The 20,466-nt window shown below is 35.3% G+C and overlaps 1 protein-coding gene across 1 annotated transcript; it reads right to left on the reverse strand.

Moving 5' to 3' along the window:
• Positions 1-4,523: 4,523 nt before the first annotated feature.
• On the reverse strand, positions 4,524-20,179 carry COPRS (coordinator of PRMT5 and differentiation stimulator). Its single transcript, XM_032211757.1, is given in 5 exon segments — positions 4,524-5,762; positions 10,873-10,968; positions 10,971-11,087; positions 13,756-13,840; positions 20,165-20,179. Coding segments are annotated over 5 exon segments (486 nt in total). The 3' UTR covers positions 4,524-5,589.
• Positions 20,180-20,466: the final 287 nt, after the last annotated feature.

Raw genomic sequence — 20,466 nt, forward strand, 5'->3', positions numbered from 1 at the left:
GCATGGCTAGGTGACACTACACTATAAATCAATACTGAGGAAATGATCTCTTGTAATAATGGTGAATAAATAAGGGCAAAGAAATTAAAACAACCCAGTGTGATCCTCCAGATGTTGGACTGGAGTAGACAGTTCCCTTTATTGAGGAATGGGTAAGTTGCCTCACATGGCTAGCTCTCTGTCTCTTATCCTCTAATCATGCACCTTAGAGGGGCTTCTAGACTTAGTTGTGCACCAAGGCTCCGTTTTTCATCTTGCTAACCTTGTTTCACAATCTTGATATTAGATCATTTCAGTGATCTATGTAGGGCTGCCTTTCAAGATGGTTTGGGAACAAAAATTCAAAACTAATTGGTCTTGCATTGAAATGATACAACATGAACTGTTCTTCTTTGGTATGTTCATCATATAAAATTTAGGAAATATTTTCTGTAACTCCTTTCGGCCTGCTGAATATGTAATACTGGCTATGTAAAAATCAATGCTTGGAAACTGAATATTACTACATAATACTTATTCCCCAACCTAATGTCATTCAGAAGCCTGGATTATGATTCTCATTATTTATAACTAGCATGATAGGCAATTACAATTACTGTCCCAAAATTGGGAATCACTTTTACTGAATGGAACATGCTACTGTTAATTAGAAAACATCCAGGCAAAACATATTTTTATCCATGTCATAGTTTCCAAACCATTTCCAAAAAGTGCCAGCTCTACTCTTCATATTTTTTAAAAGGTAGGCCTAAGTTCTCCTTCCCAAAAATGAAAATAAAAAATCTTACTATGTCATTTGAAATATATAGCTGCTTGTTTCAGAGTCAAGGAGGATTCCTGTCACTCTAAATCTTGCTGTCTCTATAGCATGCTTTTGCCATGCATCTCAAGTGGGACTCTGTTGTGCCATTGTTCCTTCAGCTGTACCACACAATGCTGAAAGAACAACATTGTTGCATTCCCCTGGCTGAAATTCAGATATCACCAACAGCAGGAAAAGCCACTACCAACTGCCACACTATGCCAGAGCTATTCGTATTGTCTGGGCACTCTATTCAATATCTTTTTTAATACCCTCCCCCACTTCCCCAACCTATTGACCTAATGAACACTAAGATGGCCAGAAAGGGTTTACATATTTTGACTGCAATCTAACGTGAGAAGCCATGTGAATCTGTGGAGTGTTCTTGTAAATATCAACAAACTTTTCAACTGTTTTATTAGTTGATTTGTTGACCACAAGATGGCACCAAAACGTTGGTGTTTGCATCACTTTACTGCCATCTAGTGATCACTTGTGCAGCTGCTGGGTAAAGTGCTGAAAGTTATCAAAGGAGTTTTTTCCTATTTTTCATACCGACCCCTAGTATTTTTTTAAGTATTACTTTTTATTGCTGTAGCTTTATTTGTACATAAAATTACTATTAAAAGAAATCAAACCATCTCTTCCTTTGTGGTACACAGTCTGCTTGGAATGTCCTGTGCCAAGATATCCACTCTGAAACAACTAAAGTCATCTTTGGACAGCCTTGGTAGCTGGCTGAAGATGAGACAGAGGCAATGTTGTGAGGGCACATCCTTTGGCAGTATGAGAAGCAACTCCACACCAGGACAAAGAGGCTGAATGCCAGGATAAAAAAAATTAAATATTGTGTATATGTATGTGTATGTTGTGTTTGTGTGTATACACATACAAATTACTTAAATTATAAATTGTAATTCACACATACATATATTTAAATTATAATACACAAAGACACACACAGAGATATACATACACACTTGACTTTTATACAGAAGTTTATGAAGAAAGATAAGCTTAAAAGAACTGATTGACTTAGTCACCCACCGAGTTTCTCCAAAGTCCAATATTTCAACCATTACATTGTAGAGTATTGCTTTTCTCGATATATTTATGTTAATTGTGGGGATTTCTGCATTGTGCGTTTATCATCTTGTTTTTTAAAAGTTCTGTTTTTTGTTTCAAGTTGAAAGGGAGTCTCATAAATATTTTAAATTCTCCACAAATGTGTGATTTAGTATTAAGCGTTGATTTTTACTATCACCAACTTTAAAATTCATGGAGAATAAAGCAATCATTTTCATTACTCCTAATGTCTTATGCTATTTCCAATATCAGAAATTTACCTGTGATTAATTATTGAGAAAACATGTATGTATCCACATTATCCTACATCTTGTGTACTGGCTTTATTGGACCACTTTGAAAAAAATACTATACAAGGTAAGCCTTTATCGTGGTCCAAGAGAAGCAGCAAATTATGCAGGTTTTTGTATTATAGCAGGTACAATTAGAATATAATAAAGGGAAACTGATATACAAGATTCAGTCTGCTTCTAATTTCCAATTAGTTAATTTTGAGCTATTGTGTATTAGAAATAAAGATATAACATGCACCTGGGCCCCTGGGATTGTGCAAACAAGGAAATGCAACATTTGTTCTGAAGCTAATACAGACAGACCTTAAAATTGTTACTATTAATCTTTGGAGTTGGACAAAACATACATCTTTCAAAAGCATATATTTTATATATTTAGCTGAAGGAGGCCTCATTTCATCTCAACTTTTTAGAAGCTTTTGCCATTTGAGTAGAATGCATAACTTTTGCACAGCCATATTTTGGGAAAATAAGGCACAAGGGTGCTATGGCCTGGGACTGCTGCCCTCTATAGGTTTTACTACATAGACTGCAACAATGAAAATCTAAAATAATACAAAAAGCAGAACTCTGCCTATGCATGCACATATACTATAGATGTTTTGAAAGACTGAATAACAAATACCAAAAATGTTATGGATGGAAGCGGAATGCTAAACACATAGTAGAGAGAAGCATTCAGTTACCTAAATTTGTTCCTAAATATGTATACAGGTTGTCCTTGACTTACAACCACAATTGAGACCAGAATTTCCATTGCTAAGCAAAGCAGTTTTAAGTACGTTGTACTCAACTTTATGACCTGTTGGACAGAGGGGAATCTTACACAATAGATATCATACTCCCCATCCAAAACATCACCGTTGCATAAAACATGAGGTGGGCAAATATGTCCATCTAGGAAAAAAATAAATGAAAAATTAATACTAGTATAACATATTAGTTACTGATTTTTTCTATAGATTTTTAAAATAATATCTTATATTAGTATTAGGACATTGGTGGAGCCATTACAGTAAAAATAATCAAAAACCTTACATATACAGTAATCCTTGTGGAATTCAGAGGAAGATACACAAATTTACTTCACACTTCAACCAGAATCTCTTAACTGAAATATCAGCTAGTAGGGTGAATTCGGAACTTTCACGGGTATATGAACCTCATTTCAGAGGTGTCAGTCCTCTGTCAATACTGCTATTGAAAAAGAACAAATTGTGGGGACGAAAGAACTAGAAGCCCTGAGTGTGGTCTGTGTCAGCCAAGACAAAATAGGCATAAGACAAAGCCCAGCCATCAGAAAAGGAGATACATCAGAATTAGGTGGCCATTTAGAGCTGGACAGACCTCTGATTGTATTATTCCCATTCCCATGTCCATTGTAGATGGGTTTTATGGCAAGACTTGGGCCAGGGAAACAAAACACACCATTTTAACAATGGAACTAAACATGATTTCAAGCTGCTTCAGGTTACCAGGCTGACAGGTTAGCAAAGTATTTTTGGATAGCAATCCGTGGAACATGAGGACAAGTCCATAGAGTCTACACTCTTAGTAGGGAAACGTAGATGGAATATTTTTAAGTGTGTCATGGTTAGGAGGGTAGGTGCATTATTTACCCCATCCTACAAAATCAAGTAAAAAATTCTTGGGTTTATCTGAATATTTTGGTTTGGTAATTTCTTATGCCAAAACGTATAATTTTTGAAATTAAAATTATAACTAACCATAAGCATAAATAGCAATTCAAGGCTCTCTTCCTAGAATTCCAAAAAAATTCAACCTCTTACTGGTCTCTTCTGGGGCTTTTATAAAAACAAAATATTCTCTGCCTTTGCAAGCAACAAAAAAAATTCTTCAGAGCAGCTGAAAGGCTTGTCTACATTCCCTCAACCTTGAGGTCATGAGGCATGGCAAGAATGCTGCAGGGGCAGTAGATCTTGTGGCTCATCAACCCCACCCATCTCACTGTATACTTTGGCACCCTCTTCCAAAAAAGAGAACTTTCTAATTTGGGAAGCACCAACCTGGGTGGTTGATAGAGAGGCAGGAGGGAGATACCTTGCCCTCCCCCAGCTCCCAACTGGGGCCTTGTGGACTTGTAGAGTAGAACCAAATAATCTAGTCCCTAGGTGCTGTTCTTAATTAAAAGATTAAGTTTATAATGTTTCTGGAATTTTATCATACATGTATCTTGCGTTTTCAGAATATTTACCTATCTATCTATCTGTGTCCGTCCATCATCCACATCCATCCATCCATCCATTCCTCCATCCTAAATCCAAAGAAATTTTCTACTATCCTAATAAAGTGAGGACAGTTAGAACTATAATTGTTTAGACTTAACGTTGGCAGCCAGTCTTATTTATGTATCCATATAGCCACTATCAGTTAGATTTCTATTAAGTTTGCATAAATAAATCATACATATACATATATTTATACAGTGAAATTATACAGTGAAAATAGATTCTTCCGTGCCTCTATTATACCTAAAAGACTAATATTGCAATATTGGGAAGATATATGTATAGCCCCCATTCACTCAATGGATTGAAGACTTGCTATCTATGAGAAGACTGCCTACAGATATAGACTTCGTATAGACAAACATAAGGAAATGAGACCCATTTATACAAAGTACAGAATGTTAAAAAAGCATGGTAGTCATATAAGTGTATTAGAATCACACACACCCTTTATATTATTTGCATTAGATAATTATATAATTGTAACTGTATATTCTAATGTTCTAATAACATTAAATCTTTTTTCTATCTTGTATCTTATTTCACTTATTTTTAAATACGAGAATGTATTTTTAATTTCTTTTGTGTTTGTTTTTTTCCATTGTTATTTTAAAAGTAATATTTTTAAAAATAAATCAGCAGATGTGATCATAATTATCCAGACCCTAGCCAAACAGTATATTCTACTAGCATTTCTGCATGTTTATTATGTTAAATAAAACATACATATGCTGTACAAAATGAAATAGCCTGTATTCCTGAAGAATAATCGTGTTACTATCCATCCCACCAGCGTCCCAATAACCTCCAACATACCAAAACATAGAACTATAGCTTCAGAACTCCTATTGAGTGTCAAGAGATGAAAATAAATGTGTACTGACATTTCAGTTAAGACTTGCAAGACAAACCCAAAATTAAAACTGAAATAACACAAAATAGTTAACAGCACTTTAACAGCAATAGCCATATACAAATTAAACCTAAATCATTTCAAGTTTGTTTAAAACAAAAGGTGATACAACGTTGCATTCATACAATCTGTAATATTGCAGTACTCTAGATTCTTATAAGGTATCCAGTCATTTCCATTTTGTGCAGTTGAATAGAGAAATTTGATTTAGAACTTAAGTGTTTTTGTCCCATTGCTGGGAATGTTTCAGTCAATAGCATCTTCAAATTGGCCGTCCTCTGTCACAGCTTTTAAGTGAATCAAAGTCAATGGTGCTACATGGTGTAAACTTGGGTCATACAGAGGTTCTTCTTGAACTGAATAGGATGCCTGTCCATTGCCATCCCAGAAACTTCCACAATAGATAATATCGTCTACATCTAAAGAGGCAATTTGGGAACAATGTAAAAATGCACTATATATATTGTTGTACAATGCTGAAGTTAATATATATGTAGATTGCAAAATTACTCAAGCTAAGGTTTTATTAACTTATGAAGAAATGCTTTATTATAAATATTACTATGTTCATTTATACTCAGCCCTTCCACCAAGGAGCTTAAGCTAATTAAGCTGGGAACATGCTATTTCTCTGTTAAAAGAAAGAGTAAACAAAATGTGTTATTTGACCAATATGATTATAAAGCTCAGTTAAACACAGAAGTAAATATTACAGCAGCTACAAACAAACCTATCATTCATTCAATAATCATCTTCATTCAGTTAAACCAGGAACAGAAGTCATAAAATTTCATGTTACAGAAAAATGTAACTAAATTAACTTTACAAAAAATTGTTTTTAATTTCAATATATGGTAAACACTACACATGCTGTATTTTTCAGAATATAAGACATACCTTTTTCCTCTCAAAAAAGAGGGTGAAAATTTGGATGCGTCTTATACACCGAATGTAGCCCCACCCCACCACACCCCACCAAAGGCCAAAAACGTGAGGCATGGAGGCAGCATGGTCTGTGGCAATCCCTGCAGCCTGGAACAGCTGATTGAGGGTATTCAGGCAGTCTGATCCACTTGCCAATCAGCTGCGCTGAATCAGGCTGCAATAAGTGCTGAAGCTGACATGGCTGGTCAGAGTTTGCAGCAGCAATCACATTTAGAAAGCACAGTAACTGATTCAGCAGGATTCAAAATAACAATAATAATATACAATACATTACCAAAAGCAGGTTTTCCAAGGTAGTAGTAAATACAAGCAAAACACAAAGCAATTTCACTTCAGTTCTAGGTTAAGCCAGGCTCCTTCCTATCTCCTAGTTGCTCACACAGCAATTTCTGAGTCCAAATGGCCCCCATTGACAGACTTAGTTGCTATGCCTATTCATTAGCTGACCTTGTTACCAGGTGTCAGCTGAATATCATGGATGCTGGTAGGCAGGGGCAGATTTTTTTTCTTATTTTCCTCCCCAAAAACTAAGGTGCGTCTTATACTCCGGAACGTCTTATACTCCGAAAAATACAGTAATTTATAGGCCATATTTTATGAAGTGCTACTAATTGACACACTGTGAAATCTTGCAATAGTCAATAACTTGTTTCCTCCAATTCATACTTGCTGCCAAAAAACTTCAGCAAGTTCTCGTAAGAAAAAAAGGATCTATGTTTGCTAGCATAAGACTCAGAAAAATAATGCTAGACAAAAAGAAAAAATGTGCATTCCTTAAATGGTAATATGCAACTCTTCTCCACATCACATCATTAATTTAATATTTTACAGAAATGAAGAAAAACGGCAATTAAAAGAAGAAAAATCTTTACCATTTAGAAAAAATATGTATTTCATCCTTGTTACATTACCTTTAGGCAAATCCTTCTGATAATTACATAAAATTCAGATTAAATTTCCGACCTCTACAAAATTATTGAAAAACAGGGTTGTTCTTTAAAACATTAAGAAATAAGATAATTCAAAAATAATAAAAATAAAAGTATTTGAAACAGTTTATTCTTTTGCTAATTGAGCCAAAGGATAAAAATGGCACTACACGTAATCCTTGTTTAACAACCACTTGTTCATTGACCATTCAAAGTAAATGATGGTGCTAAACAAGTGGTACTAACAACAGATCATCAAAGCTTCAGCCATTTCACCACTCCCAGGGTCATATGATCACAATCTAAGTGTTTGACAACTTGTTTGAAATAAATAGATGCATTATGTCTATCGGTGTGTATTGTTTAAAATGGCTCCCTCTGATCACACAATCAAGGGCTTTTCCCAAGAGCATTGGTAAGCTGGAAGATGGCAGCAAGTGACAGTCATGTATGTCAATAAGCAAAGAAAAGTGGTTGAAAATACAATTTTATTGCAGGTGAACTCTTCAGCTTACTTTTTCTATTTAATATATGTTTTTAAAATTACTGAATAATCCAGTAGAACAGCATCCCGTGAATCCCAGAGGACCTTTCTTTTTTTAATGGCAGTTGCATTTTTATGTTTTTGAGTCAACCAAACAAATAGGTAGCCCTATAAACTTGAATAAATGCATATATCTCATATCTACGGAAAATAATATGTAACAGGCATGTTTAAAATAATACACAGTATTATTATTGTTATTATGTTTTTTATATTGTTGGCTTTTTGTATTGCAAATTTTTGAATTGTATGCTAACTGCCAGAAATCACTATTGCAAGACAGGTAGCCATATAAATATATTAAATTAATTAATTAGTCTATAATACCATAGTTTTACATAGTTGATATAACCATTAAATAATAGACAGAACAGATGGTTAATGAACTATTATAGTTGTCTTCAAAGAGAGGCAGAGACATTACTCTATATTTCTTATAGAGCACTATATTTCTTACCTGGGGGAAGGAACCTGGGTAGAAGACAGAATAAGTTATTGAAAGTGTTATATTTTGAAAATATCCTAAATAACTTAAAATAGAATGCCTACCACACATCCTATTTGGAAAAGTAGGACCTTTGTTTCTATCATGATGACAGTTAAGAGTGAGAATTAGTATCCACTAGGATACAGCCCAATGATAACTGTATTACTGAAATATTGGGATCCTAAATTTAGCAGATTATTGGAAATCAGCACTTAATGTTATATTTTATAAAGCTAGATCATAAACATAAACATTAAGAGCATATCTTTAGAAGAGGGTTGTGTCCTACTACTGTATAACAAGCTAACCTGTTAAGTGTAAAATATAGTAAATTCCTACCAATTATTTTTCTCCTTTTAAAGGGAGGCAATTCATTACATGTGCAGCAGTTGCTCTAAACATTTACCTTATAATTTTAAAGTATCATATATACTTCTGCCTGTTAATTTTTACATTCATAAAATGAGTGTGTATATGTACTAATGCTTTATAGAGTTTCTTGGCAATAACCCTGTATATTTTCACTATCAATGCTATTCTTCCGCTTCAAAGAATAAGTTAGTATATTACTATCCTAAAATTATTGTAGATATTGTATTTACATTACATGATTAATAGAATGAAGGATGGTTTGTATCTTGAATAAATGATTTTTTAATTCAAAACAATTATAAAACTAAAGTTACAGCTCTGGTTAGAAAGAATTTGTGTTTTCAAATAGGGTTTTGCAGAGAACTGTTCTTCACTGAAACTACAAACTATTCTAAACTTTCAGCCCAACTGTGTATATTTAAGAGAAATTACTGAAGGATTACTATAGAATCATCATCAATAATTAAAATGGCAATGAAATTAAACTATCAGGGGGACAGATATTTGTAAAATGTGCAAAGGAAAGAAACTAAAGAAGCAATATAAATATTTGGGAAAAATCTTCACAATTAATGAAAAATCTCAAAAGTAATTAATAAAAAAGGAGAATGTGGAATTGGCTAAATGGGAAAGACTTTGGACACTCAATCAGAATTAACAAGGGCCACGGCTTATAAGGAAATTTGTACATGATGTTCTACAGATGGCATGTTCCCCCTGCACGGCTCTCCAAAATGTTTAAAAATTTGGCCCCAAATTGTTGGAAGTGCAAAAAAACAACAACACCAGGTACCTTTTTCCATATGTGGACATGCAATGAGGCAAAAAGTTATTGGAGAATGATACAATCGGCTGGAACAAATTGTAGTAGATCAAATTCTATTCAAACCAGAAATTTTCCTCCTAGGCATAATACCAGAGGGGTATAAGAAAGATGTGCTCTATTTAATTATCAGTGTATTAACTGCGGCGCAAAACCTATGCGCAGTATTGGAAAAAGAAAGTATCCAATCAGACATAATTAGGAAAATCTGGGCCTGTGCAGAAGCAGACAGGCTCACCCTAGAATTAAAAAATAAAGGGGAGTCGGAATATTATGAAGTTTGGAACAGATTTTATTATTGGTATAAGACAAGGTGACAAGAGTGGAACAACTTGTAAATAATGTGATTGGATAGAACAATAGATAATGTATTAAATAGGCTGAGAGCTAACGGATCATATACTTAAAGTCACAACCCCTGGTATGCCCAAGTATGGGAGGAAGGTCACACTTCCACTCTCTGTCATTAGGCTCGTCACAAGAGACCATCCAGACAGAAACCCAATATTTTTTACTGTTGCCTTTTTTGTTACATTTGTTATATTATTATATTTTATAAATATATACCTATATTTAGGTTCGATTCCCAAAAACTTGGGTATGGCTAGCTGATGAGACTAAATAGTTTGAAATAGATCTATACTAGTCTCCCTTTATTTATTATCAGCATAATAAATATATATATATATATATATATATATATATATATATATTATATATATATATATATATATATATATATATATATATATATATATATATATATATATATATAGACTAGCCTTTCTACTTAGGAGTTTCTATTATTTAATCCCAGGCCAGAGTACAGTTTTAAGAATTAATATATTTATATTCTAATAGTACAGCTTCCACCAAATTAACAATAACGGAAGTGCTTACTCTCCTATCTTCTCTCTTAACAAGCTCTCGAGTAGTCTACTGCACCTAAGAATTGTCTCTACTATAACATGACAATTATTTAGAACCAGAAAGAAGGTAACCTGGATATCTTGCAGGGAGCCACACTTACATACAATTAGATTTCTTTAATAGATATAACTCTATGCACATTTAACCTGAATATATAAAAAAGGTAAAGTTTCCCCTATCAACCATATCTGACTCTAGGGAGCAGTGCTCATCTCTGACACACAGCCAAAGAATCAGCTTGAATAATGCTATAATCCTTATTTATATCAGAGATCAGTAACATGCTAGTAACTATTTAAAATTTAGATAGTCTAGAACCACACTCCTGAAACATATGACAGATACAACTGTTTTCTACATTTTCTCATACGAAGTACCAAGAAATTCATGTATCAGTGCTTTAATTTTTCAAGTGAGGAGTCTGACAAATATATGATGTATTTTCCCAGTCATTAAGTTTCCTAACATTTGAAAAAATCATAAATAAGCATTCCCTTACCATAAGAGTTTTTATTGTTTTCAGAGTCTTCCATCTCCTTATCCCAGTCCTCTTCTTCATATTGGGAAACTGTTGTCATTTCAGGAAAAACAGTTGGGTAGTTACATCGTAATCTTCATCATCTGATTTCCAGTCTTCATTTTCTGATTTCCAGTCTTCAAAATCATCCGAGTCCTCAAGATTATTTATTTCTGCCTCCACTTTTTCTGTTAGCTCTACAAATAAAGTAGCCAGTATTTAAAGTATTGGGGGGGGGGGGGAAACAATCGTAAGGATGATCTTATATACCGGTATTAGGGGGGGCAGAGATAAAATACAATCAATGTTAGGATGACTCCATGCAATTTATTTAATATGATAGTTGCATTTATAGCTGGGTTTTGACAAGACAACAACTTCCTCCATTTATTGCCCATTTCACCAACAAACATCAGGAGAAAGGATGGCAGTTATGGAGCCTGAATTAACCACATGAACTGCAAAGCACATACAACGAATACATTTTGCATTACCCTCAAGATTTCCTGGATCAGTTTCAGGAAAACTTGCTAACAATTCCAAACCCAGAAAAGGCCCAAGCCATGTATAAACATCTTAGAGATGTTATCTTTCAGCCACTATTAATTAATGCTAATGCAACATGCTAAGGGAACATTTGCCTGTACCACTCAGAAACCCAGGTATGATATACTATATGATAATGCAGGTTTAGTAACAGTTTTTAAAACCTACCAAGTGAGCAATTTCGCATGTTAATCAATTAGCTGCTCAGAAAAAGCTTTAGAAAAAATTAACTGAAAGGAAAAAAAACCAAGCCTTTGCCCAACAAATGTGATTTTTTTCAGGCTGTGGAAAATAATACTTCCCTATTTTGGAACCTAATTGCTTACTAGTTATATAAGGGGAACCAATATTCAAAGGCTAGGATTTCAGATGCTAGATCAAAAGAGAAAGGCATTTTCTCTTCTAGATACCACATATTTCTTCACTCCACCTCTACCACTGTTTTTCCATTCAGAGATTCTTAAACAAATTGACCAATTATAAAGCAGGAAAGTGCCCAACAGTGATCTAATATCACCTAAGCTGCTAAAGGGAATTGCTGCTTTATAGGTCCGTCTTGATGTCCCTTTTTAAACACATAAATAAAAAACTTCAAACATTTGATGACTGAAGTTCTGTAACCATTCTCCTTCTCTAAATTGACAAAAATAGAAATCCTTCACAGTTAGCCTAAAAGAGCTTAAAACACATGCTCATTTCCTCGTTATTAGTTTTTGGATTGAGTATGAGTATATATCAAGATAAATTTCTAGCAGAACTTAAGGAAGGTGTGCCAATTTACAATTTCTAACAGAAAAATATAAATGTGAGCAAAGTCACCCTTTATACATAGTCTTATTTAAAACAATCCTTCAGTTTTATTTCAAGGAACAGATTCTGATGAAAAATGTCCCATTCATTGACAAGTGGCCACTCACTCTAATAATGATACAGTAAAACACACCATCACCAAGTCAGATGAGAATAGAGCTGGCTAGCTTACTGCAGACATTCCAATCCACTGAGGCACAAAATAGGGATGCATTCTAGCACCCTGTGGTTCAATATTTATGTGGACTTCAGAGCTAGTTGGAGCTAGTTGCTCCAACTATCCTAAATTCCATCTAAATTCAGTGACAGACATTTAATAATGCCGCTATATGCCAATGAACCAACTATTCTTTTGTTTCTTAGATAGCCCTTAAGAGAAGCTTAGGGCTTTAGTAAAATAATAACAGCAGAATATAAATAAAGAAATATTGTAAAAAGAGAGGTCTTACAAGCAACTATTTCTAAAACCTAGATTTAGTCTTCCTGGAAAGAAAATCCTTTCAGATATTTATGGCAAATAGGAAATAATAAAAATGAACATGTTCCAGATTTTAAATAGATTGGCATAATTTTTAAGCTTCCAGAAGTTGAAGGGAATAAATTAGATTCATTGCTGCCTAAGCTAACAATAGTGCCAAGGCAATTCTGGGCTTTTTCCATTCTAAAGAGAGTAGTTCAGTAATTGCTACCATCAAGCTTTTAAAAGCTAAAAGTTATTTCATAACTTGTCTAGTTCACAGGTATGTGCCTACAATGATCAAGTGCCTTCAAGTACTATCTAATCCACAATAGATGATATCTGGATTTACTGATTAATACGGGCAGAACAATTAAGAGAACCACATTATATATGTTTATATCTGAGGTGAACTATATTCTTGTTTTCTTTTTCTATTCATCCTAGTATTGAAGCAGAGACATTGTGAATTTTTTCCTGTTCTATTTTTATTTGCTGTGTTCTATTCTATTTCAGTTTATCTTATTTAAGATTTTTTTTAATTCCATTTTTTAAAATCTTTTGTGACTAATTCACTGCTTCCATTTTATGTGTGGCTATTTCTTCTGTGCTTCATCTTGCCAGTAAAAGGCTTAAATTAGAACAAAATTAGAAAAACCAACAATAAGCCTAAATTGGTAAAATAAACCATAATAATGCCAGATTGCATTTCACATGGGAGCCTAGACATGCGTAAAAAGGCTGCCAGCAAATCAGTCACACAATGCAAACCATCTCTCACCAACTTGTTCAGTAATTAATAGCAATAGCATTTAGACTTATATACAGCTTCATAATGCTTTATAGCCCTAAGCGGTTTACAGAATGAACACATTGTCCCCAACAATCTAGGTCTTCATTTTCCTCGTGCAACACAATCAACAGCTGAACAAGGCCTATGATTTAGTCCAATATGCAAATCTACTCATGTTTACACTATCATGTAGTGTATTTATTCTACAACATAGCTACTGTTTCCTCTTCTAGAAATGCAGTTACTTTTTTCTAAGTACCTTTCCCAGGTTTCCAAATGAATGCCTTTGCCTTCTTTACTTCAACTTCCTCGTGTTCAGCAATGGAGGAGCCATTAACTTCAATCTGCAAGGCAGAAATGCTTATTTTAATAAAAATAAATAAATGATTTCTATCTCCTATTGTTTTTATATAAATGCTCCCGAAATTACTGGATAACAAATATAACTCTTAAAAGTTGGATTAAATCTGTGTTTTTGAGAAAGGTTGGCCTTATGTTGTTAAAATATGGAATTGTAAATGTATTTTAATGTTAACTTCATAGTGAGAATAAAAACTTAACTTGTTAGTTAACAATGACAAACTATCTTCTTGAAAAACAAATCTTGTGAAGCTTGTAAGACCAATCTTTCTATTTGTCATAAAGAACCAGGGACAATTGCCATAAGAATACTTTAATATTCTGTTTCCTCAGTTCAGAATAGCAAATAATGTAATCATGAATTCTGAAACGAAAATTCTGCTTTTAATATATAATGTATGCTTTCCTAACCTGGATAAATAATATTGGGTAAAAGGGGGGGGTTGGGCAATGCCGACAAAACCATTATACCAGGGGTGTCAAACTCAATTTCATTGAGGGCTACATCAGGGTTGTCTTTTACCTTGGGGGGGGAGGGGCATGGACGGAGTGGGCATGGCCAGCTGATGTCACTCGTGTTAGGGCCATCTGTGGCAGCCTGAGTGCTCTGTAAGTGAAAATGGGCTCCTGAGCTCCTTTTTTGGCTGTGACTGCCTCCTGCAGTCCTCTGCTAGCTCTGTTTTCACTGGCAGAGGCACCATGGGCCAGTCCTTCGTTGTTTCCAGGGAGGCCCGCAGGCCAGATCTAAGTATCCCATGGGCCGAATCAATCCCCCGGGCCTTGAGTTTGACATCCCTGCACAACACATCACAACAGAGATGTTTAAATACTTTCTGATAAGTAATTTTGGATAATGAAGGAAATGGCTATGAAGCACTGATCCAAAGTAAGAAAAAAAGAAAAACAAACACTTCTCTACCCAGATAGTTTGAACCTGACCCAGTGACAATACTGTCTAATTTTTAGGAATAACACTTAAATTCATGATTAAAATGTAAATTTTTTCAAGGAATAAAAAAATCTACAGAAAAAAAAAAAAAAAAAAAAAAAAAAAAAAAAAACACACAATAGATGATTTCTCCAGACCAGGCAACTTTTTGGATTGCCTGGGTTTTAGAATTTTAAAAGGGTATTATGTCCATCTATAAAATGCCGGCCATTGATGGATTGTCTCTTCACAAAATGGTTGTCGCATGCCTATAGCTATTCACAAAACCTATATGTATCAGAAGAAAAACTGAGATTTCTCTGTTATATTATAGCCAAAGGATGCTCTCTATGAATTCAGAGTAGCTCTTTCTCTTTTTTTTCTAGATAGGACAGCATTGAGCTACACCATGCTGACTTTCTAAAAGTGCTCATGGGGCTGATTCACGGTCCATAACCAATCATGTAAACAAATCTGATTTGGAAATTAAGGTTTTACTCTGCCATATGGGTATCTCCCATGTATTTATTTAAAAAAATTTTAAAGTTAAGAAAAGAGAGCATGGCTAAAGGAGGCACCATTTCCTACTATTCCCCAAAATATGAATGCCCATATAAAGGAATCATGTCTAATTCAAAACAGTGACTACTTGTTGGCTATAGCTCTCCAAAATCCAATCTCCTAAACCTAAAACATTAATGTGTTAAGAATCATGATAAGACCAGAATGTTTATCTCTGAAAGTACTAGCAATTAGAGTGTTTATTACACAATCTAAAACATTAAACAGAAGGCATAGATTTAAAAAATATTTTGTTAAATATAAGACAGCTAACCTGTAGAATATGAAGAACAGTTCTACAATTTAATTTAATGTAATTGCTGCTAGGGATAAAAACTGTACTCAAGAATAAAAACATTTTATTATATAGCATGTTCAATAATTTCTGAAGGATGGCAGTTTGATTTTCACTGGGTTGCTCCCATTAGCATCTAGAATTCAAAAATTGACGGTAATAATCCCTGATGTCCATCTAATTTCTTTTTAAAAAAATACTGACAATTTTCAGTAAAGGTTCTTTTCCTAGCAATTTTCAAAGGAATTATTTGCTTGTAAACATACTTGAGTTTCCAAACTATAAGATTTCAGTTGACTGCATTTTCATATTTCATTTTATGGGCATGGGGCGGGGAATGATGACATGACACAATGCCATGACTTAAACAACCATATCAGGCTTTGTAATGCAACTACATTATATTTTACAATAGCACTGTCTGTCATGAAGACATTATTGTAGTTTGTTATAAACACCATATACTCCAACCTAGTACCCTTTGTAAGTTTTTTGAGTTTTCAGCAAATCTTAAAACTGCTTGCCTAAGCATATTAGAGAAGTTCTTAAAGGAGCAATAATACCAGCAGGAAGCTTACAGTCTAGGAAAAAGCTGGTTTATCAACTCAAACTACTGTATAAAGTGCATGCTCCTTGTTTCTAAAGTCTTGTTGTCCTTATTTGTTACCAATTAATTGTACTAAAATTGAAGTCACAATTAGCAAAACTGTAAATCTAGATTTAAAACCTAGAATCTTTTAAACTTGTAACATCCAATTATTCTATGTTAAATCTGAGTCCTTTTATTTCCCCTTACCACATCTTTTTTTCAACATATCATCATGATGTTATTTCTTGGGAACCAGTTTTACCCTACAGGTAGTCAGTCCTTGACTAGACAGTTCATTTAGTGATCGTTCGAAGTTACAACGGCAGTGAAAAAAGTGACTTATGACTCTTTTCACACTTACAACATTGCCGTATCCCCATGGTCATATGATGAAACTTCAGATGCTTGACAACACATTCATATTTATGATAGTTGCAGTATCCCAGGATCATGTGCTCCCCTTTTGCAATCTTCTGACAAGCAAAGTCAATGGGAAAGCCAAATTCATTTAATTGTGTAACTAAATAATTGCAGTGATTCACTTAACAACTGTGGCAATAAAGGTCATAAGATGGAACAAAATTCACTTAACAAATGTTTCGCTTAGCAACAGACCTGTGGTTGTAAGTCAAGGACTACCTATACTTTCATCTCTTACCTTCCCTTGCACATATTCTTAAACTTAGTATTACTTCTTTAGAAACATTTAGTTTCTAAATATATCTAAAAATATATTTCATATTTCTAAACCACCCATCTCCCTCAAAGATGAATGAAACCACTATTTAAACGTCTCCTTGTCTATTTCACATCATTCTCCCTCAGGATACTATTACTAAACCTTCTTCCACTCATCCAGCTTTTTGATTCTCTACCTTTCTGTATCTATGACCTTTGCCAGTCCTTTCAATAAATCCAATTCTATTGCCTAGGGTCCATGAGAGATTTAATTACACACTAAAATGATTTTTTTTTAAATCTGGGCTGTTAAGTATTCTGACAATTCTGCTTTTCCAAGAATTTTAAATCTTACACACACTGCCTACCATTATTGTTCTTCAGTCAATCTGTGTCTGATGCTTCATCACACAAGGATACTTTGCATTGCAGAAAAACGTGATGCACCAAATAAATGCCAAAACTGTCCGAACAGATATCAAACTGGAAGTTAGATGCAATGCTAAATAGGTCACTAGGAAGCCTATCAGTATGTGTGTTTAATATGTCAGAATTTTAAATTAAGAGTAGTGAGGCAGGGATCCTTTTAGCTAATTGGAATGCATGAAGTAATTTCCACTGATATGGCAACATGAGGCACAAATGGTTAAACATCCCTTTTGGTCCTTGCTAATAATTAAAACTAATAGCTTTGATTCATGTGTGTGTGTGTGTGTTTGTGTGTATGTATATGTACATAGGTATGTATGTATGTATGTATCGCCAGTTTCACATATACTATAGCCTTATGATCAAAAAAGAATCAGAATGGGTTCAAATATATCTAAAGAAACTATGAAAGAGAAAAGTATGAAGAAAAACCATCCTTAAATTCCAAACTAAATTGATACAAAGATCCATATGATTAGAATATGATGCCACACAGAGCATGGCAGTGTTTCTTCAGCCACTGCTTGGAAGGAGGATGATCTGATCCCTTAATGCATATTTTTCAACCGGATGCCTTCCTGGTGACAGACCTATGAGAGATGTAGTCCAACATAGGTGGAGACTTACTGTACCAGAATGGGGAAAGGTTTCCTTAAACCTTTTTTTTTTACCTCAGGAAAGATACATGGCTGCCTAATCTTATTCAATAAAGTTCACGCAGCATTTCCACTGCATTTAAAAACAACAAACTCCTAGTGAAATAAGCGTGCTTCGAATTTAATTAATTCCACTCGTCACGGATAGCGTTAAACGGTCGCCTGACACACAGCCCAGTAACGCTCTATTTTAATTTCAGTCATTGCGCTTCGTTACCTAGCAAGAAGCGGTAACATATAACGCATATTCCTGAGTTTGACGACGACCTGACTGCTTAAAAAAAAATAAACCTCGTCAGTACAGAAGCATCAACTCGAAAGCACGAGTTTGAAACGCCACCAAACCGACTCACGTATCTAGTGGGTAAATATATGCATTATCTACGCAGCTTCCCAGTCAAGGGCGCTATATAAAGCGGCCTCGACGTTCTCCCTTGAAGGATAAGTGTTTCATTTTGAACCGGTTTCTAAAACGCGTTTCCTAACTCTTGGGAAGCAAAGCTCTTCTCCTCCCCCACCCCCACCCCCACGGCGGCTAACTTGCAACTCCGCTCATCGGCTGCCATCGACAAATCCTCCGCCCCGCTGCCCGGCCCTCGCGCCCATGAAACGTGTCCGTCCGTCCCCCCCCAGTTCACGCGGGCTCCCGCCTCACCCGGCAATCTAGGCTACGCCCCTGAGGAGCGGCAGTCTCCATGCCCGGCCGACGGGGCTGTCCCGATTCCCCCGCCCCGTCAGTCCACCTTAAGCAGACCTTCCTCCTTCTCCTCCCTTCCCACGAGAAAACTCGGGCAAGGCGAGGCTCCCGTGGGCAGCCCAAGCTTTGCACCCCGTCCGTCGGCCTGGTCAATTTGACTTGGCGCGCGCCTGCCGCAGCCCATTTATTTATTTATTTAAATCCCGCCTCCTCCTCCTCCTCCTCCCCCCCCCCGCCTTCTTTCGCACACAACTCATAGACGGCCCAACGTGCATTACCAAGCAAAAGAATTAGACTTAACGACCGCAATTTATGAGCCCAGAATTTATGGGGCTAAAGTGAGAAATTGGTTTGAGTTGAGTTTAATCCCGGTTTTTTTACAACTTTTCCTTGCCACGTTTGTTAAGGGAATGGCTGCCAGTTTTGTAAATTGGTTTAACATGGTGGTTCAGTGAATCTGGCTTATTAGCTTGACTTTGCTTATCAAGGGCGCAAAAGGTGGTCACAGGACCCCGGGATGCTGCAACCGTTGTAAATATGAATCGTTTGTGCGAATGTAAATTGTGTGACCTGAGGGATACTGCACTGGTCGTACATGTGAAAAATGGTCATTTTTTTCAGTGCTGTTGTAACTTTGAACAGTCAGTAAACAAACTGTTGTAAATCCAGGACTACCTGTAGTAGATCCTACTCCAATTTCCCCCACAACCCTGTCAGCTGAGTTGGGCTGAGAGTGCCAATCCTGGCCATTGAAGTATCTATCAGTAGAACAATCGTGGCCTATGGATGCATTCAAAAACTTAATGGTTGAGAGGATTTCAGGAGGAAAGGCTTTTGTTAACTGAAATCCCCTTTTCTAAACAAAGAATGCAGGCAAAGGAATCCTATCATCCCCTGAATTTGTGTGTGTGTGTTGTTGGAGAAAAGTAGGATAGTGAATTGAACTTCATTTTATGCATCACCATCTTTCCATTACTTATGGGAGAATACCTTGGCTAAAGAGAAAATGTATGAAAATTCCAATTCCTTGGTGTTACCTGTAAGATAAAGATCCATCCAGGGATCTTTGATTTGAAGGGGAAACATGTCCAATAAAACAGCTGGTGCCAGCTGTGCTTCCTCAAATATGACAACAAAAATGGCCTTTTATGTGCTCTTGGGTGCTAGGCTAGGACAATTGGATCTCTGCTGAGTGCCTGATATTTGATACATGTGTGGACCATGTTCATCTTTTGCTTGTTGTTTATGCAAATGGTTTTTTATATTTCCTTGTATTGTAAGCTGCCCAAAGTCAGTCGACTTCAGAGGTACGAAGTTGAATAAATTATTTAATACTCAGAAATGCTCATTTTTCAAAGATGAACCCTGACATTGAAAACAAGTTTCTGATGTTAACATTCTGAAGTCTTCCCCCAATGTAAAAATTAGGTTTTCAGAGCTTCCTGGCCGAAATCCTCATTTTGATAGCCATTTACCTCACAAACAGACATCTCAGTTTAACAATCTTGATTACTTATTTCAAATAATCACAAATAATTGATCAGGGATAGAAATCAAGAGTGGGAAAATAATTCAAGATAGAAATTTTAGGCAAGAATTGTCTTTATTTCTTAGTAATAAAGCATATTCTATGTATGTATGTACGTATGTATGTATGTATGTATGTATATGTATCTTTGACTAGATTGTTATATAACCTCAGTCAACTAGAATTTATAAATCAGGTCACAAAATATCAGAGTATACGCCCAACTGCTTCTAAGGGCCATTTGACTTC

The sequence above is a fragment of the Thamnophis elegans genome, chromosome 2, assembly GCF_009769535.1.
Source record: "Thamnophis elegans isolate rThaEle1 chromosome 2, rThaEle1.pri, whole genome shotgun sequence".
Taxonomy (NCBI): domain Eukaryota; kingdom Metazoa; phylum Chordata; class Lepidosauria; order Squamata; family Colubridae; genus Thamnophis; species Thamnophis elegans.